Source organism: Macrotis lagotis, chromosome 7, assembly GCF_037893015.1.
Source record: "Macrotis lagotis isolate mMagLag1 chromosome 7, bilby.v1.9.chrom.fasta, whole genome shotgun sequence".
In the NCBI taxonomy this organism is placed as follows: Eukaryota; Metazoa; Chordata; class Mammalia; order Peramelemorphia; family Peramelidae; genus Macrotis; species Macrotis lagotis.
Genome location: NC_133664.1, coordinates 83,295,091 through 83,313,747, shown reverse-complemented (window position 1 = coordinate 83,313,747; position 18,657 = coordinate 83,295,091). Strand labels below are relative to the sequence as shown.

The window sequence follows — 18,657 nt, the reverse complement described above, 5'->3', positions numbered from 1 at the left end:
AAAGCAAAGATCAAAAGTGGTTTCACTGGAAGGGGTCCAAGGGTATTTCAAACCCTCCCCCCCCAAAAAAACCCCTCACACATAATTTGAATCTGCTTTGGAAAAGGGGAAAAGACTTGGGCTTTTTCCTCTTCCTTGCCCCCCCCCCCCCGCAATGAATCCTCTGGAAAAAGATACTAAGATTTTTATGAGAACACAATTTCTAATCTAATACAAGGAAAAAACTCTTCATCTTAATTTTTTCAAAAGAGTAATTGTGGCTGTAGGCAACATCCTTTCCAACAGAGGTTAATAAACAAGTGATACTTTTTAACAACACTAAGAGAAATTTATGTTAAAGCTAATTAAACACAGAAGTCAGGATGTGATCTTTTTAATGGTCTCTTCAACATTAAATTCAACAAATTACAACTGTTTTATATTAAAAGTCATTTGTACAGCAGATATTCTGGGAAATGTCATTTCCTGACAATAACAAATGATTAGAACATCTAGATCCCTCTCCTTTGAAAAGTGCCTACAATCTCACAAGTTCATGCACAAAAATCAGCGGGATCTATTTTTCAATTTAGAAGGTCATGCCTTTGCCAAAGAATGATGGCTTAAAAACTCCAAGCAACAAAGTCAAAATGCACATAGTGGGTGACTCCTGTCTTGAAATGTCTTGAAATGATTGAGGAGCCTTCAGTTTTTCAGACTGAAAACTTGAAACAGCAGCTTCAGCAGTCTCACAGAAATTAGGTTTTTCTGAATTAACTTGTCGCTAGACAGGCAAAGTAGATTGTTAATAACATCACATTCTAAATGAGGTGAATAATCTCAGAATTATTGATAACTCACTTCTGATTGTTCTATTATCAACTTATTCCATCTCAAACCTAAATTTTCTAGGGGTAGCAATGGTGAAACAAAAAAGTGATTATGCTACTCCATCATATTATTAGTTTACTTTTATATGGTGCTTGACACTGACAAAATATATAAGCTTATAGATTTTTATTAAGAATTGTTAACAGGAATTATTGTTAACAAGGACTTATCTCAATTTCATCAATGAGGAATTGGTGGTTTGGTGAAATAAGCTTTCTAGGCTATGCAAATAGTAAATGGTTAAGCCATCTCTCAAAAACAAGTCTTCTACCTTCAAGATGGAAGTCTTTCCAACAAACTGTGTTTCCCATATTACTATGTGCAGCTCATACAGAAACCAAACATGTCTTTACAGAAGAGATTCAGTGGAAGACTGATTACTAGAATAGAATGTCTGATTCCTAGTGCTAAATCTTAAAAGTTTAAAAAGCTTTTTAAAAAATAAAACTATTTTGGAGACATTCTGAGAGTAATAAGTCATTAGCAAGGAGGAGCAACCAAATTATTTCTCAATGCTCCAGAAAATGCCCTTAAGAAATCTACACCTGCTCATGGCATATGATACATAAAGCTTTCTCGGGTAGGGACTTTCTTTTTGCTCAGCCTCAGGATCTGGCAACTACAGGAACTCATCTAAATGAATGAATGCTCTTTATGTTTGCCACCTTGTTCAACCTGACCTTTCAAAAGTAAGTTGGGCCCTTGAAATTTTTGATAATGCAAACGGTGCCACACACAGGCATGAAGAAGAACTGACTAATTTTTTTTCCTGTTCACAAATTTAAGTTTTAACAAAGTAGAAAGAAAGACCCTTTCATCACTTTTGTATTCATTACTCCTTTCATGATACAGAAAATCTGAAAACTATTTCCTTTAATATAGTTTAGCAAAAATGCAGAAGTCCAAGAAGTTAAACACAAGGACACTGAATTTCTTTGTCCATGCAGTGCTCACATATGACTTGGCAAATAAAAGTATAAACAGTGGGCAGGGAAGTAAATCAGCCTTTCTGATTTTCTCTAGAAATTGTTCAGAGTTTATCAGATGAGAGTTTACTATTTGATGCTATTATCATGGTGAGCAGTGGGAATATATGAGTGCAAGCATTCTATATCTCATGAGGTCCATTTAAGATATAAAGGAAGTCTATAAGCACGAGCTTCCTTTCCCCTTTAAAACAAGAGGTTAAGGTCATTATTGTCCCCTAAAAACATGACAAGTCTTAAAATCAGTGATGAACAATGCCAAAAAGACCAGTGAAGTAAGACTTATCATCTGACATGGCAGTTCATGACATAGTACATTTCTGAGGAAATGTAAGGTGCAGATATCTGCCTTGATATCCATGCAGTTATCACATGATAGCTGTGTTCTTGAAAAGTTAATTTTTTCCTTGTTGTAATTTCAAGTACTTTTAATAGTTGAAGGAGCTTGCAATATGAAGGAATCTAGTTCTGTGCTCTTGGAAATTATTCATGCTCAATGAAACTTTCTGAAAAAGCTAATAATCACCTCAGAATTTAAGTTACTCTTTCTACAACTCAGTTTCTTCCATTTGGAATTTTAAGTATAAAATCAATCAGTTCCTACTTCATAAAAGTGTTTGTGAACCTTAATTTGTTAATGCCTACAAATCATGTCAAAGATGACAAGTGCTAAATGTTATGGTTTCCTTTTGCAATCTGTTTTGTTTTCCTTTGCGAAAGGACTTCCCATAGTACTTCAAAGTGGCAGCTGAGACAGAAATAGAATACATATGCTTTTGTTGCCAAGTTACCACCTAATGATTTCTCATTATAGTCTCACTTGGGGAGTCCCAGCTACTCTCTGGGGAAGAAAGGTGTTATTGCTGTTTGGGGCAGTTGCTGAGTTTGTGACTGAGTCAGAATGATGAAAGCACAAGAGGGGCAATAAGAGGGCTGATTACCTGTATATATAAAAGCAGTAAATGAATAAAATAACTGATTGGAGATGAGGGAAGAGAGGAATAAAAAATAAAGTAGAAATGGGGATTATAGTTGAGAGACTCTCTTCTGGGCATTACTTTTTAAAAATTACATTTAGCTGTCAAAAGAAAGGGAGAGAAAGAAGGAAAAAAATTTTCACATGGAGGGTGGAATAGAAAATTATAATCACACATGAAAATCTAAATCTACTATGTATATCTTTTTTAAAGGTATTTAAAAAAATTTAACATGTTACTTTCAAAGTTATCCTGCTTGTCTACATTTCCTTTTGCCTTAAAAAATGCTTCCAATACTCTCTTTTCATTTTTTTGGAGGGAGGCAACTCTTTTCAGTGGCTCCTTTCTCCCCTTCCATGAAATAAACAAAAAAAATGCCCTTTTGTTAACCAGTAGGTAAAATTAAGCAAAACAAGTCCACTCATTTTCTGGAGGGGAGTGTGAATTGAAGAAACACAGGATAGGATTTCAGTAATGAATGGAAGACATGTGAGTCAACATTTGACTTTTCTTCCTAAAATGACATAGAAACGATGACTTTTATAGTTCTGTACCTTCATAGTAAAATTTGAGGGATTAAGCTGTAAAGAACTTTAAAGAAAAATGAAATGTCTTTACCATCTTTTTAAAAAAATTTAGTTAGTCTTAACTCTGGGAAGTTTGAGTTTTTACATGGGCTGGGGTGTTTCCTTTTACAAAACAAGAGTTTAAGGAAATTCTAAATATGGTTGGAAGGAATACTAAGGAAGGAGAAGGCAGAAAATAAATCTGATTTTCTTTGGCAGATTTGAAAAGGCTAATAAATGGTTACCTCAGGGATCTGTTTTTCTTAATAACTAAGGCAAAGAAATTAAACTGAGATTGTGATTTAAGAGTTATCAATACAGTAGGAGATATTTAAACCTGCTTCAAGTGACTTAGTTCTTTAAAAAGCACTTATTTGCCTAGTTATATCACACCAAACCTTTAAAGAGACAAGAATACAGGATGTAAAAATATATAATGCCAAGTGTCTCTTATCTTTAGAAAAACAGACAGCCGAAGTTGTGACAAATTGCCATGCTTGTTACTAAAGTTAAATGGTTTTAGGATTAGGTAAATGCTAAAAATACCCATTATGAATATGGTTACTGAAAAATGTGAAGCTGTAAGGAAAATATTACATAATCAACATCTATGTATCAACTATATACACTTGCTGAAAAGATGACAAAACCCTAAGTATCATACCCAGAAAAAAAAAGGTCAAAAGCACTTCAGATTTGTAATGTTTACTTAGCGTCCATCTGTCACTTCCTTGATTCCCAGCACCTAATGACTTTAGAGAAACTCACCTGTAAGCAGATGGCCAGGTTCACTCTACAGCCAAATGATGTGCTAACAGCTCGTGGATGGAGACCCAGATCTTTAAATAATTTTGAAAATGATTGTGTGAGAGCTATCCGAGGGCGTTCTTCTGCCACTACCACACACGTCCTTACTCGGGACAAGTCCAGTCCTCTTGCCTGGGAATAATAATAATGACAGTGATTGGTAAGGCAATCCTCACACTTGCATATCTCTCTGTAAAACCATGAATTCCATTGCTTTACCATGACAAAAGAACACAGCAAAGACCAAGTGCCATATGGTCATCTAGTGTTGTGCTTTTTTATGGGTTGCTTTAGGACTGAATTGACTAGCTGTTTAAAACATCTATAGTGAATTTGGAACTTAAGGGATAATATAAAAACTGGGATATCATTGATGTGGGGACCCTCTCCATCAGAGCAAACCAGGCTCAGAAAGATTACACATAGCCAGTAGGTATCAAGAAGCAAGTCTTGAAGACAATTCTCCTTGACTCCAAGACCAGTCTTCTGTCTTCCACCCTGAAGTAGTAACATCAAACACTTTTTCTGAATAGCTGCAAGGAAACCAGAACATCAAGTGAAGCAGGAGACATAGAAAAAAAAAACTGAATGCTTTTGAGAAGGTAATTCAAGACTGGCCACAAACAGGAAGAGAAGTCTGATGAAATGTTTGTGTATGTGTCCTTACAAGCATGAATGTGTATGTACATTTCTAAGCATGCACAAGAGAGAAATGCAAAAATTCCCAACCCACTGAATGTAAATAGGAAACCAGACATTTCCAATGACTTCATAAAGATGGATCATGTATTTTATGTCCTGTGGTCCTTGAAAGCCCCAATTATATATTCCTAGTGATTAATCACTTTATAGTTTTATGGTAGAATATTCTGCATCAGATGAGGTCCAGTGAGCAAAAGCCATCTGAAATCAGAGGAGGAGGAATTCAAATGATCCATGCAGAACGCTTTCAGTGGCAATGGTTGGCACAGCTCACATTGAGAGTAAACAAAGTTATTGGATGGCATCCCAAAGAGGAATGACCACAGGCACTTGGTGTATGTTGTCTGCTGGTATGGAAATGAGAGGAAAAGAGAGGAAAACTTCTCCAAAGAAAATGTGACTGTTCTTTACCTTCTATCATTGCTAACAAATGCTCTTCTGACTGGAGCAAAGAAGAGAAGTCAAGATAATGTTGACATGAATTGGTTATGTCTGTCTGTACTGTGTTTACTTGCTATATGAAACTGTTATAATGATAACTCACATATTTATGTGATAGTTTATAGTTCAGAAAGCAATTTTCACATAGCAACTCAGAAGTAACAAAGGTAACCCTGTGGCTTTTATGACAATGTAGATCTCTCTGGTATTATTGCTTTCAAATGTGTATCTTCTTGGTCTTACACTACACATTAAACTTCACAGAAATCTCTTTTTATATAGCTAGACAATGTACTCTCTTTACTAAGGTCGTAGCTTGGTGCCTCACTGTCTCATGGAAGTGATGGTGGTTATTTGAAAGCTGGGACATTTTAGTACAAATTCAGGCAGGTCTTGCCAAGTTAGGAAGACCTCAAATCTGCCTCTCTTATAGACTATGCCTGTGGCTTGCTGTTAAAACCAGCTCGGTCTGAGAAAGCTCATAGGCAGAATAGCCACCAAATCATCAACTTGTTTGGCTATAGCAGTCATGCAATCATCTACAAAAGGGTTATAATTTGCGTTAGAGCAGAATATTCACACTGAAAGCCTCAGAATAGGAAGAGTAGATTTTATTCTCTCTCTCCCCTCTCTCCATATATGTCATCTCAGATAATATATTAATTTATACTATATATCAGGTATGCTAAAACATGATATATTCACGTATGCTTTTTGCTTTGTTCTGGACCTATGATTTGATTGATGAGAGGAATTTCAAGGTGATGAGCACTGTCCAGTTGTCTGAGGGTCTCTGACAGGTTAAGTGATGTGCCCAATATCATTCAAGTACATGTCAGAAGAAGATACACTACAGTTTTCTGTGATACAGAATCAATAAAAGATATATAAACATATCTACATGCATGCACATACATACATTTATATGTGTATCCACATATAACATACATCAGGCGTGTCATATAGACACTACATATATAATTAATACCTACATATACATATAGCTTCATATGCAAAAGTAAAATGTAAAATTCTTTATATAATCCCAAATTTTATTTCCTTGCTGTGCCCATGTGGAATTCTGGGGGGCAATGAACTGTTAAGATTGTTTATAAGTATGTATATACCTATAATATTATCTCTTTCTATGGAAATAATATATGTGAATGTAAAATCACATGAATACATACATATATACATATATGTATATGCATGCACATACACACTGTATAATATATAGTTACATAAAACGGGACTGTCCAAAATGTGGGCCTGCCTGTGGGTTTACTAAATGCTTTAGTAGATGAAGCTGAGCTACTGCAGAGCTCTCACTAAAATGGCAAATCAAAATATATTGTCTATTGTTTCAATAAGAACTTTTAAAAGAAAGCCTGGACAACCTTGATGTAAAATATATGTCTCTGTCATGAATGATATTTAAGATGAAACCAAGGGAATGCATAGTATATACAAAAAATGGCAGAAAAGACTCGCTTAGGTAAACATTTTAATTTACAAGATCAGTAGAATAAAAGGCACCATTACCTAATAGAAAGTACATTTTTCCCTCTCCTGTTTATGTTTATTATATATATATATATATATGTTTATAAGTTACTTCTGCAATATTATATATTGTCCAGATATTGAGCAATTAGATGCAAAATATATAAAGACTTTAAACTCTAATATATTCACCCTTTAGGCCTAATTAGGTCCTATATTTAAAAACAAAGGTACTTAAAAGATGATTTTTCAGGTCAGTTATCTAATGGTCTTGCTTTTATCTCATTAATTCACCTTATTTTTTTTTAAAGGCCCAGATATAGCTGATTTCAGAAGTATAAATGCTTGATTACTGAATCTGGAAATAATAATTAAAAACTTCACATTTATTTTACAATAGATATTTGAATTTGCCATGACAATATAATGTAACTAGGGTATCTTTGAAATAATTGAGGAAAATAGAATCCCTATTTCATAGTGAAGATTATCATTTTTTAAGTGAGGCACCAATGAGATTTAAGAAATAATCATAAGTATTCTTTGAAATATTGATCTCTTTTTTTTAGGTTTTTTTTTTTTTTGCAAGGCAAACGGGGTTAAGTGGCTTGCCCAAGGCCACACAGCTAGGTAAATTATTAAGTGTCCGAGACCGGATTTGAACCCAGGTACTCCTGACTCCAAGGCCGGTGCTTTATCCACTATGCCACCTAGCTGCCCTAAATATTGATCTCTTGACACCTACATGCACTCTAGATATAAATTCTATAAATCCTCAAAGAACACTATAGTTGTCCTTCCTTTGAATTTTTTGCAGATGAAATTCTGGTTATTTCAAAAACCACTTCCTTCATGTAGTCTTTCTTGATTCTACCAGGTAGAAAAGATTCCTCAATCCTGTGATCTCAAAACATTTTGGATCTTTCTCTTAACTTTGACATGATAGATACAGTTCTTTTGCAAATAAATCTACTTCCCCCCTTCTAGAGTGTAAATAATGAGGATATTATTTGACATTGCATTTCATTAAGTACTTTACTCAGAACTTTTCACATAGCATAAACAGAAAGACTAGATGTATGGTTTCATTGATAATCGTGAATTTTGGGGTGAGGAAACTTACTCTAACCATACAGATTAGCACCTTCTTAGTTCCAGAGTGTTGGGAGTTGCCTGGAACATAAAGTGGTTAACAGACTTGCTCAGGGTATCATAGCCAGCATGGATCAAGAGGTGGAACCTTCAACCAATTTTTCCCTGACTTCAAGGCTAACTCTCTGGTCCATGGTACTTGACATAATTCACTTGCATGAAGCAAAGACAAACGCCAAGATTTCAGAGTTATAATGATGAAATGAATCCATGGTTTTGATCTGCCATCTGGCAGTAGACTTAAGTCTTCTTGAGCTTTACAGTGAGGAGAAAAAATTAAAAAAAAAATCAAATAGTTTAGGAGGTTCTCAAAGATGAGAACTTTTAATATCTTATGTGAAAATGAGCTTGGAAGCAGCAGGTGATGGTATTCTGCTTTTATGAAGACTCTTCTTAGTTTTACCAAGAATTTTCCGAGTTCTTCCAAAAAATATAATTTCTCTCCTTCAACCTACATATATATTAGATACATATTAAATGGGACAGCTAGGTGGCACAGTGGATAGAACACCGGCCCTGGAGTCAGGAAGACCTGAGTTCAAATCCAGTCTCACATGCGAAATAATTGCTTAGCTGTGTGACCTTGGGCAAGTCACTTAACTCCATTACCTTAAATGAAAATTTAAAAAACAAAAAATATATATTAAATATAATTTCCATTGTCATTATGTTTGCCATTGAAAGGGAAGATAGGAAGATAGCAATACTCTGGTAATGCTGGTACTGCTGAAAAAAGAGATGAGATTACTTACCTTCAGTGATTCTGTCTGTGAGCCTAGTCCCTTGGTGCAAAGCTCCATGACTGAGTAGGAACAGAAAGTGTCTCGTACTTTATACTGACTCACAGCAAGAAGCCATAGGGCAGGATTAGTCTCCAACTCTGAGGGAGGGATCAGAATAGACTGATGTCCTGAATAAACGCTGTAAAAACAGAAGATTAATGGTCAGGAAAAAGTCAGTTCTCTATTAATAAAGGTCAATTCTCTTTTAATGTTTTTTAAAAAATTATTTTTAAACTGAATTCCAAACTCTCTTCCTTCCTCCAGTCCATGTGCCACTGATCACAAAGGTAAGCAATATAATAACCATTTATTCATGTGAATTTATGCAAACATATTTCCATATTAGTTAGATTGCAAAAAAAAGGCAAGAGAAGTAAAAATCTATAGAAAATTCAAAAGCAAACTGAAAGGAATGTCATCATCTGATACGCCAGAGTCGGTCCAGTCCCAGATCTATTGACTAACTCTATCTAACCCTGAACAAATTATTCAGCCTACATGCCTTGATTTCCTTATCTGTTGAATGGGAAGAATAGCATCTTCTGCATATACCACAGACAGTCACATATGATGATTTTTCTGAAATCCCTTTGAAGATTTACAAGTTAGGTGTTACCATAATGTAACTTTATTTGAAACACCTTATCTAAAACAAATATGCCATTTGACTTCTTATCTTCTGAATGTGTTATATTATCTTTGTAAACCAGAGTCTTATTGGAGCAGGAATCTGGTTGAATTCTCACATTTGGTGGTATCTATGATAGCAGCAAAAAAAGAAAGATAAAAAAATTGGGAATATGGAAAGTTGTCAATTATTTTTAAATCTGCTTCGGAAAGATTGATTTCCCTCTTTTCCCAAACTATAGCAAACTAGTTAAGAAAGAAGAAGGAATGAGACCTCAAATTTTACTCCAGAAAATAAATTTTGAGAAAAGAAAGAAAATATACAGGCAATGATTATGTTTAAGTCTGGACGATCTATTCATCCCCAGTGCAAAGAAATAGGTATTAGTTGGCACAAATGAGGGATCCACATTTGCCCAAACTGTACTTTTTTCATGGTTTTGGGATACCATGAAATCATCCTAAGTTAATCATCTTGTTCTGATTGCCCCAGATGAGTATAAGGGTTACATAAGAGGTAGGATCCTCTCATAAAGAATTTCAGGGGTAAGGCAGACACAGTATATGGCATCATTAAATGTCACTGTTCAATATCTAATTTTACCCCATTACAGGGTTTCCACCTTTTATAATTTCATCCAAGAAGGAAAAATTTTAATAAAGTATTTGATGAATGAATCTGGCAGACAAAAATTCATTCATTTAAAAAATTTTTTTTATTTATTTAAGGCAATGGGGTTAAGAGTGACTTGCCCAAGGTCACATAGCTAGACAATTATTAAGTGTCTGAGGTCAAATTTGAAGTGAGGTCCTCCTGACTCCCCAGGCCAGTGCCTTGTCCACTGTGCCACCTAGCTGCCCCTAAAAATTCTTTCATTTTGAAGATAAATGTAATCCATTGGTCTTTCAGTTCTGTCCTTGTATCAAGGAAATAAATTGATCTAGGCAAGGTATCATTTAAGTATTAAGTGGCAAAGGTTGGAATTTAAGTCCATCCAATATAATGCTCTTTCCACTATAACTTGATTTACGGATTATACCATAAAATCTAAACATTGGTTAGTCATTTGTAGATAATGTCATTCTCCCTTTAAGACACTAAAATAATGAAACATCATTATTTGTCCTTCTAGGCCACTCTTGATCAGTACTTTTAATTTATATAGATGAAGGGAATAGACCTGTGATTTCATTCATTAAATTGTCCTTTCTTCATTTACTATTAAGATGAGGAAAATTCCTCTGGTTTAATTCAAGACTGTTAACATAGTCCTACTTGGGGAGAGTTGCTAAAGCAATCAAAGGAAAATTTCATGTGTCTTTTATTTTATCAGTAGAATATACATTGTTGGAACCAAAACTTCCCTTTAAAATACTATTTAAGGTATATAAGAGAAACATGTGGAGACCATAAATCAGAAATCACAATTTTTGGACCAATCCTGGAATCTAAGAAATTAAGAAAAGAAAAAAATCAAAAGTAACTTCTCTTTTCCTTCTTGCCATCCAGTTGAACCAGATGATTTGTATCTTTTGTGAATATCTATGACAAATACATATTTAGTTAAAGTATGACCTGTAAACAATAATGGAATATATCCCTAAATTCCTTTCAGATATATTAAGGTGAATGAAATGTTTGTAATTTAAAGAGGTATTTTTGTATTAAAGTGAACAGAAATATGGTAAAATTAATCCTAATATGATATGTGTAAACAAGTTCTTTTTTAATTAAAAAAATATCACCTTCTGTCATGAGGTCTTTTTAAAAATATTTTAATTGAAATTTTCTTTTCTTTTTCCAGTTACATGCAATCATAGCTTTTGTCATATGAAACTTATAAAGAAGTTCTATTCTGTTTGCCTTCATGGTTAAATGGCAGTTGCTGTTGACTGAGTTCTCGGTGAGTCCCACCTTAATCCTTACCCTGGTCAGAGCTCAATGGACTTGTTTTAAAATTCTGCTTCCTTAAAACAACAATGATAATTACAATAACCCCTTTTCCAAATGGAAAATAACATATTAAATTACAAACTTTTTGATATTTGGGAAAAATCAAAGGGAGGGACCTAGAAGGAGAGAGGAAGATCCAAAGATGAATATTTCTGCTAACTTATATGGGAATGAGAAATCTTTTGCATCTCTTGGGTCAGCAAAGGACTTTTTCTGACATACAACTTTAAAAAAAATTAGAATACCTATAGATTAAGTGACATTCACATCTCTTCTTCCTTTCTACATTTATTTCTCTCTACCCCTAAATAGTTGGTTCTGCATGTTTTGTGGTTTGCAGGCAATATATGAACTTTGGACTCTCATTTTAAGCTAAATGAGGAATTGGAAAGCTCTCCCCATACATCAAGCAATAAAATGGATTTCCTCTATAGAAAGGGGGAAATCTGAATGAAGAAAATGGATCTAGGAATATTTGAGGGGGGGTCTTAAACTCAGCTGCAATGATGACTTTTTCCTTGGACCCAACTAACATTACTTAGCTACAAGGGGTGCTCAAAAGATCTGTCACTGTTTATAAAGTACCTGGAAGAGGAAACTGCTAAGCATTATTAATTGAATTTTAATTGAGTGCATATCCATCATTAAACTTGCACATGATTTTGTGAAATGCCCCTCCTTGTCACACTTGGTTGGCTGGCATGGATACTTGTTTGGAAATAAATGGCTTATTTCTTCCTGCCATTTGAATCTGTGTGCATTGCATATTTTGATTCATCATGGTTTCTCAGTAGGCAAATGGGTGCTGATATCAAAAACAAAACTGAGATAAAGCCCACCTAACACTGTCATTTTTTCCTCTCATCTGGAGATCTCACCTTAATGCTGGTTGCCCGGATTAGTCAAAGCACCAGACTAAGAATCAGAACTGGATCTCTATGTGATTCTGAGCAAATCACAACCATCTTCTTCCCCTCTGTTTCCTATCTGTCCTAATTCACAGGGCTATTGTCAATCAGTAAGTATTTATTCAGAGCTCACTATATATCAAGCACTTGTTAGGAACTCTCATAAAATGATGGATGTGGCAATACTCTTAGAACTATGAAGTGGCCAACAAAGATGACTGTGCATTAAAATCAAAAGACCTTAGATGAAATGGAGAGAAATTCTGCCATATGCCAGTTTAGAGGAAGTGGTTATCTAGCTTTCAGTGAAAATAAAGCTGAAGAGGAGCACTGTACCCTAAGTGTCTGTCAACAGTAACCAGGTTAATGGAACTATAAAATCTTAAAACTCTTTTCAGCTTTTGCTCTTACTAACTGGCCTAAAGTTCTACAGGGAGAATTGGCTCATGAGAGATGAGAGAAAAGATTGCTATGGATGCTCAGTGAATTTACTGACAAAGACGTGAATAGGAGAGAATCAAGAGTAGGTGACTGAGGGGGAATAGAAAAGCATCATGGTCCTGTAAGAATAGTAAGAAATAGGAATTCTATAGCTCAAAATGGAACTGATGATGAATGACAAGGACAACAACTGGGGCTACTCTGCTGGGGCAAGAGTAAATAAAACACACAACTGTGACGGAGAATGGATTGGCTAATAGCAAAAAAGAAAGTAGAACTACTCCAGTCTTTATTTTGTAGTCTGTGGAGAAGGCTCTTCAGATTGTGAAGGATAAAACAAAAATGGTTGACAGGAAATTGAAATCCAAGATAAATGATTGTTTAACTGCTAAATCAGATGGTCTTTTCCTAAGTCTTCATTTTTTTTGACCTGTACAACTTTTGATACTGTTAGCCTCTTCCACTAAGGCACTTTTTTTTCTCCTTTGGCTGCAATGTAACTTCTCTCTCCTGGTTCTCCACTTGCCTGATAGATATCCTTGCGTTTCATTTATTGGCTCTCTTGCTCCTCTTCAGAGGTATTTCCCCAGTACTGTGTCCTGAAATCTTCCCTTCTTTAATGTCTCTAGAAACTTTCCCTTGGAGGTCATCCACTCTCATGGGTTCAAACATCATCTCTCCATAAATGACTCCCAAATCTAGAGAAGTCATCCCTAATCTGTGATACTTTCTAGTTTCACACTGATAAATGCCTGGTAGATATTTCTTTTCGGGGGGGGGGGGCAAGGGTGGGTGTTCATGGCAATTCAAATTGAATGACCAAAATGGAACTCATTATTTTTCTTTTCACAACTTAGCTCTCTTCTGTTGTCTGCTTTTGTGAACTTGACTCCTCTCCTATCACCCAAATAACCTTGGTGTCTTCCCCGACTCTTCCTTTTTTCCCAACCCCCACATATAAGCAATTGTCAGGCCTCATCTCTTAGCATAGCATCTGTCCTCTTCACTCACACATTAACAACCTGGCTCGGGCACTAATCACCTGTAGCTTGCTTTTCTATAACAGTCTGCAAATTGACCTTATTGCTTCTACTCTTTCCCCATCTGAGTTCAGTTGCCAAAATAATCTCCCAAACACACAGAACCAACCATATCACTTCACAAACTCCATTGGTTTCCCATTGTGTATAGTGTAAAATATAAGCTCCTTAACCTTGGGTTGAAGATCTACAACTTATCTCTTCCTACCTTTATTTTTACTACTTCTCTTCAAAAACTACATTCCATTCATAAGCTGGGCTACTAGTTGCTACCTCACAACTATATATGCTCATTTTCTCCTCATCTGTGCCTCTCACTATCCCTGGGATTTTAAAGACCCAGATCAGGTGCCATTTCCTCTGTAAAAGCTTTCTTGATCTCATCCCATTTTGGTATTGCTTCACTGCTTAACTTTCTACATGCAGCAGAGGACTTGTACTCAGAAAAAAACCAAGTTCAAACAAAGCCTCAGACATTGTGTGACCCTGGATAAATCATTTCACCTGATTATCCTAGGGGATAATAATAATAATAATAATGATACAGGCCCTCCAGTATTGTAATGAGTATTGAATGAGATATTATTTGTAAAGCAGTTATTCTAGTGGTTGGCACTAGTAGCTTCTTAATAAATGTTATGTTTCTTTTCCTCCCTCCTTCCTTCCACATTTATTAGTGAATATGTTCTTTCCTTCTCTCTCACATTCCTCCTTCCTCAATAGCATGTCAGCTCTTAAAGAGTAATGACTATTTCAGTTTCGTTTTTGTATCTGCTGTGGTGTTTCATACATGGGAGGGGGAGAGAGAATAAGCACGAATATAACACATACTATGTATGAAGCATTGTTCTAAGCATTTCCCATATATTATTACTACCTATATCATTTGATTCTCATTACAACCACGTAAGGTGGATACTATTACTATCACCATTTTACAGTTAAGGAAAGTGAGGCAGACAAGTGAAATGATTTAGTCAGGGTAACAACTAATTAGTATTTGAGACTGGATTTCAGTTCAGGTCTTCCTGTCTCTAAGCTCAGGACTCTGCTTCCTGCACTACGCTGATGTGTTTAGTAGAGTGTCTTAGGGAGCTGTCTTTCCCAACTTTGTTCTGTTTTAAAATATGTTTTTACAGTGAATTGGAATAAAACAATATATGACAAGTTTATCAAATATGACAATGACTCAAAGCAATAATGTATAACTAATTAGCATACTGTCTATAGGAATGAGGTTCCCCAAAAAAGGATCTCAACAGATGAAATTTAATAGGAATAAATGTGAAGCACTATATATATTTAGGTTCAAAACATTAAAAGCAGAAGTACAAAATGGGCAAGCCATGACTGGTCTGTATTTGAAAAAAACTGGAGAGACTTAGTAAGGACTGTAAAGAAAGTGGATAGTAAGGAAAATAAAGAGTCAAGAATGTGACATAATAGACTATAAAGCTAAGGTTAATAGGCTGCATTCAGAGAAGTATAATGTTTAGAAAGAGGAAAGTCAGAATCCTGCTGACCAATCAGAACATAAGTACAGTTTGTAGTTATGTCTTTTAAGGCCACTGTTCAGAGTAAGGTAATTAGAAGGACAAGGCTAAGAAATTGGGGGAATATAGCCTGGAGATGAAAAACTTTGTTGGGGTGTGTTTCAAGATTGGAAACCAAGGAGTATTTTAGCAGTTTTAAAGTTTAAGTTTTTAAAAAATTGAGTTTTTAAGGTGAAGCATCAATTGTAAAAAAAGGGAGTTAAAATTGTTCTGCTTGAATTCAGAGGGTGGAACAAGTGAAAATTTTGTAGAAAGATTTGTGATCCATATAAGGAAAATCTTCCTAAGAGAGTGTGAAAAAAGTAGAATAGACTGAAGTGAGAGATTGAGTTGATTGAGATTGAGATTGAGAGATGAGTTCCCCATCATTTGAGACCTTCTAGTAGAGGGTGGGACTGTTGTACTGTGAAGCTTTCTGATCAGGTCCTACTTAAAATAGATATACTCTGAAGTTTCTTTAAATTCTGAGAAGTCTGAAGTTTTGGACTGTTTTTCCAGTAACAGACTCTGCTATACAGAGTCCTCAAAGATAGGCTGGTACAGTCTTTAAAATGAGTCCGTTTCCTCCTTATTTGGAGAGCTAGCACTTTTGCAAACTTGCCTATGAATCTCATTTTATAAAGATAGCTTGTTTTTGTTTTTTTTTAAATTCAGAAGTATCCATCTTTTCACAGATGGTAGAATTCCCAAACTGATTTTTAGAGTCTGAATCACTTCAAGTTTTAGAAAGCGAAACTCCTCCTTAGCTTACTTCATGTCATGAAAAGGAGTATTAAGACAGGGTGCTACCATTGTTCTTGGGGGTCATTCACTCTTTCCTGAATCTTTTTTTACTTCTTCCCAATCTCTCCCTTGCCACCCCTTCCCCTCCCCTGCCTCAAATGTACACATACTAATGATACTGACGGTGTTCACCATATCCACTTAGTTTTCCCCTCTGTGAAATCCGTTTTGACCTTTTGTGATTGCCTGCCAATTCCTATACTTGAGTTGCTTTCCATCAGTATTACTACCTTTTTTTTCCCTTTTGGGAGTTATAAAAAAGAAAGCAAACTGCATTCTACCAGCATCAAATCTATGATGCAAATTACTGAATTCAAACCCTGGGCTTGGTCTTGGGCAAGGATCTTAAATAATGCTGTCATAGATATGGACATATACAAATGCATATCTCTATTCTACAATATTAGTAATCTGACATATTACAAGATGGCAAAGACCAGGAAGGGATGATTTTCCATTTCAGGAAATTGTATGTAAACTGCTATGGAGTTTCTCCGAAGAAGACTTACCTTACTTTGTGTACTGTGTATAGAATGCAAGTAAAGTGCTGGAATAGTTCCAGGACCATTCTAGAAACCTATATATCATTGTGGCTATGAATGAGATCCTTTTAGAGTAGTGTAAGCTGGTATGTGTAACTCAGACTCAAGCCCCAAGGCCACATTATTAAGCAGGAACAAATTGGAATAATAGAAAATTTACTTCTGTTGAAAGGATAATAATAGAACAATTTCTGGGCTGAAAATGGGATCACATACAAGGTAATAGGGACAAAGTCTAACAAGCATATGCTTTATATGTCTCATAAATCATAATTATCCACTGGAAGACATTATACCTCTTATCATTTTGAGCTACTTACAAAAATTGGAACATAATACTTTTACTAATACAAAATTGTATTCAGTATCCGTTTGTAAAAAAGGCTTAACCATGAACTTAATTGGATTGCTTTGCATGATTTTTGGAACAGTTCTATTTTAAAAGTCAATCCTCTCACATAAAAGATTGTATGTTTTCAGGGTTGGGTGTCAAGAATGCTTAATTACTCCTCAGCTGACTTTTTTATTTGAAAACTAAAACTGATTATATTTCTCAAGCTTACCTTCTCCCCAATATTTACACAGGACTCCCAAAATTTCCTCTTTTAGCTCCATTTTCTTGGTTCTTTTTTAGCTCTACTAGATTCAGTTCAGTTTCACAAGCATTTATTAAGTGATTGCTTTATACAAGGCACTATCGTCCAATATGAGAAACCAACATTAGGAAAAACTAAATGAAGCTGATCAGGCATAAGATGTTCTACTAGAACCTTTGAAAATGACTCACCTATGTGGTTGTTGATTTATTCTTTAAATAAAAGACTTTGCCTGTTCTCTCCTGTGAAGTGCAAAACCTAAAATATTTACACAATGATAGGGAGAAATTGGAGACTGACTGTTTGAAGTCTCATTTTCTGGATTATAAACTTATTGAAAGCCAGGACTGTGTTTTCTCTAAACCTCTCTCTTCTGATATAGTGCTCTTATACAACAGGTATTTAATAAATAAATTAATGAATGATATTCAAGAACACTTAACAAATCTATTTCTCTACAGAGCTATACATACATTTGCACATATATAAATATGTGTGTTTTAATAATGACTAGTGACCAAGGTAGAAATATTCATTCTAGGATATCAAAAATTAGTACTTGTAGAGGATAAACAGAAAGTGTGAGACATAAATTTACTAATTATGCTCTTCTTGTATGTATATTAGTCACTGTTGGATCTTTGGTATAATACATATCTTGTCTAAACATAGCAAGTTAACACTGACAGAAAATCCTTGTATACTCCTAAACAGCTGTTGTTTTAGAAATTTCAAGTCAAGATTTTCCAGGCCCTATGCATTAAACAGTAGGGTTGTTTAAGTCCCAAACTTGAGACTTTTATAACTTCATTAAAGTTAAATTTCCATGAGAATTTTAGAGAACAAAGGGATCTGTAACTATTTTACTTTTTACCTACCCCATGGTCATAGTTTCTGAGAAAATATATATTAGTAGGCATCATGATATAGCATGAGATTTGAATCAAAAGCACTCAATACTACTTCTACTATTTTACTATTACTTATCTGAGTTTATGAATAAATCACTTAACTTCTCCCTCTGACGCTTGGTTCAAACATCTGTAAAATAAAGAGTAGTACTCCAAAAAGGGGGGGAGTGGGAAAAATTAAAAACCATCATACATTCTCAATATAAAATTCATTTCAGGGGGGTATTCGCTTTCCATAATAACTGAAATCAAGAAAAACATAAAAATAGTCTTGGCAGTTTGGTATTGCTGATTTCACAAAACATCAGACTTATAAATTTGCTGGGGAGGGAAACTGGTCCACATCTGCTCTGTGTGTTTGAGATTCATTGGTGCTCAGCCTAGTGAAGACATAAATGCCCTATAAAATTAGAAATGCTTTTTCTGATTTTCTCATCAAGAAGGCCTATATATAGCTAAGAGTACTTTGGCCACTGTCTGAAAACCTGAATGATTTAAGCTACTTCGCATGAA

At 35.0% G+C, this 18,657-nt stretch overlaps 1 protein-coding gene and 1 long non-coding RNA gene across 6 annotated transcripts in view; one reads left to right on the top strand and one right to left on the bottom strand.

The window, feature by feature from the left end:
- Positions 1-18,657, bottom strand: part of DIP2C (disco interacting protein 2 homolog C) — a 579,123-nt gene that overhangs the window by 56,644 nt on the left and 503,822 nt on the right. For all 5 annotated transcript variants that reach the window (XM_074193228.1, XM_074193229.1, XM_074193230.1 and 2 more), the window contains 2 exons: positions 8,760-8,928; positions 4,168-4,338 (listed from right to left, as the gene is read on the bottom strand). In XM_074193228.1, coding sequence (XP_074049329.1) covers positions 4,168-4,338; positions 8,760-8,928 — 340 coding nt within the window. The remainder of the gene's footprint in view (positions 1-4,167; positions 4,339-8,759; positions 8,929-18,657) is intronic.
- LOC141492667 (uncharacterized) overlaps positions 11,226-18,657 on the top strand; it is a 30,457-nt gene continuing 23,025 nt past the window's right edge. Inside the window, exon 1 of the long non-coding RNA XR_012470023.1 lies at positions 11,226-11,320. This is a non-coding gene — a long non-coding RNA (uncharacterized LOC141492667). The remainder of the gene's footprint in view (positions 11,321-18,657) is intronic.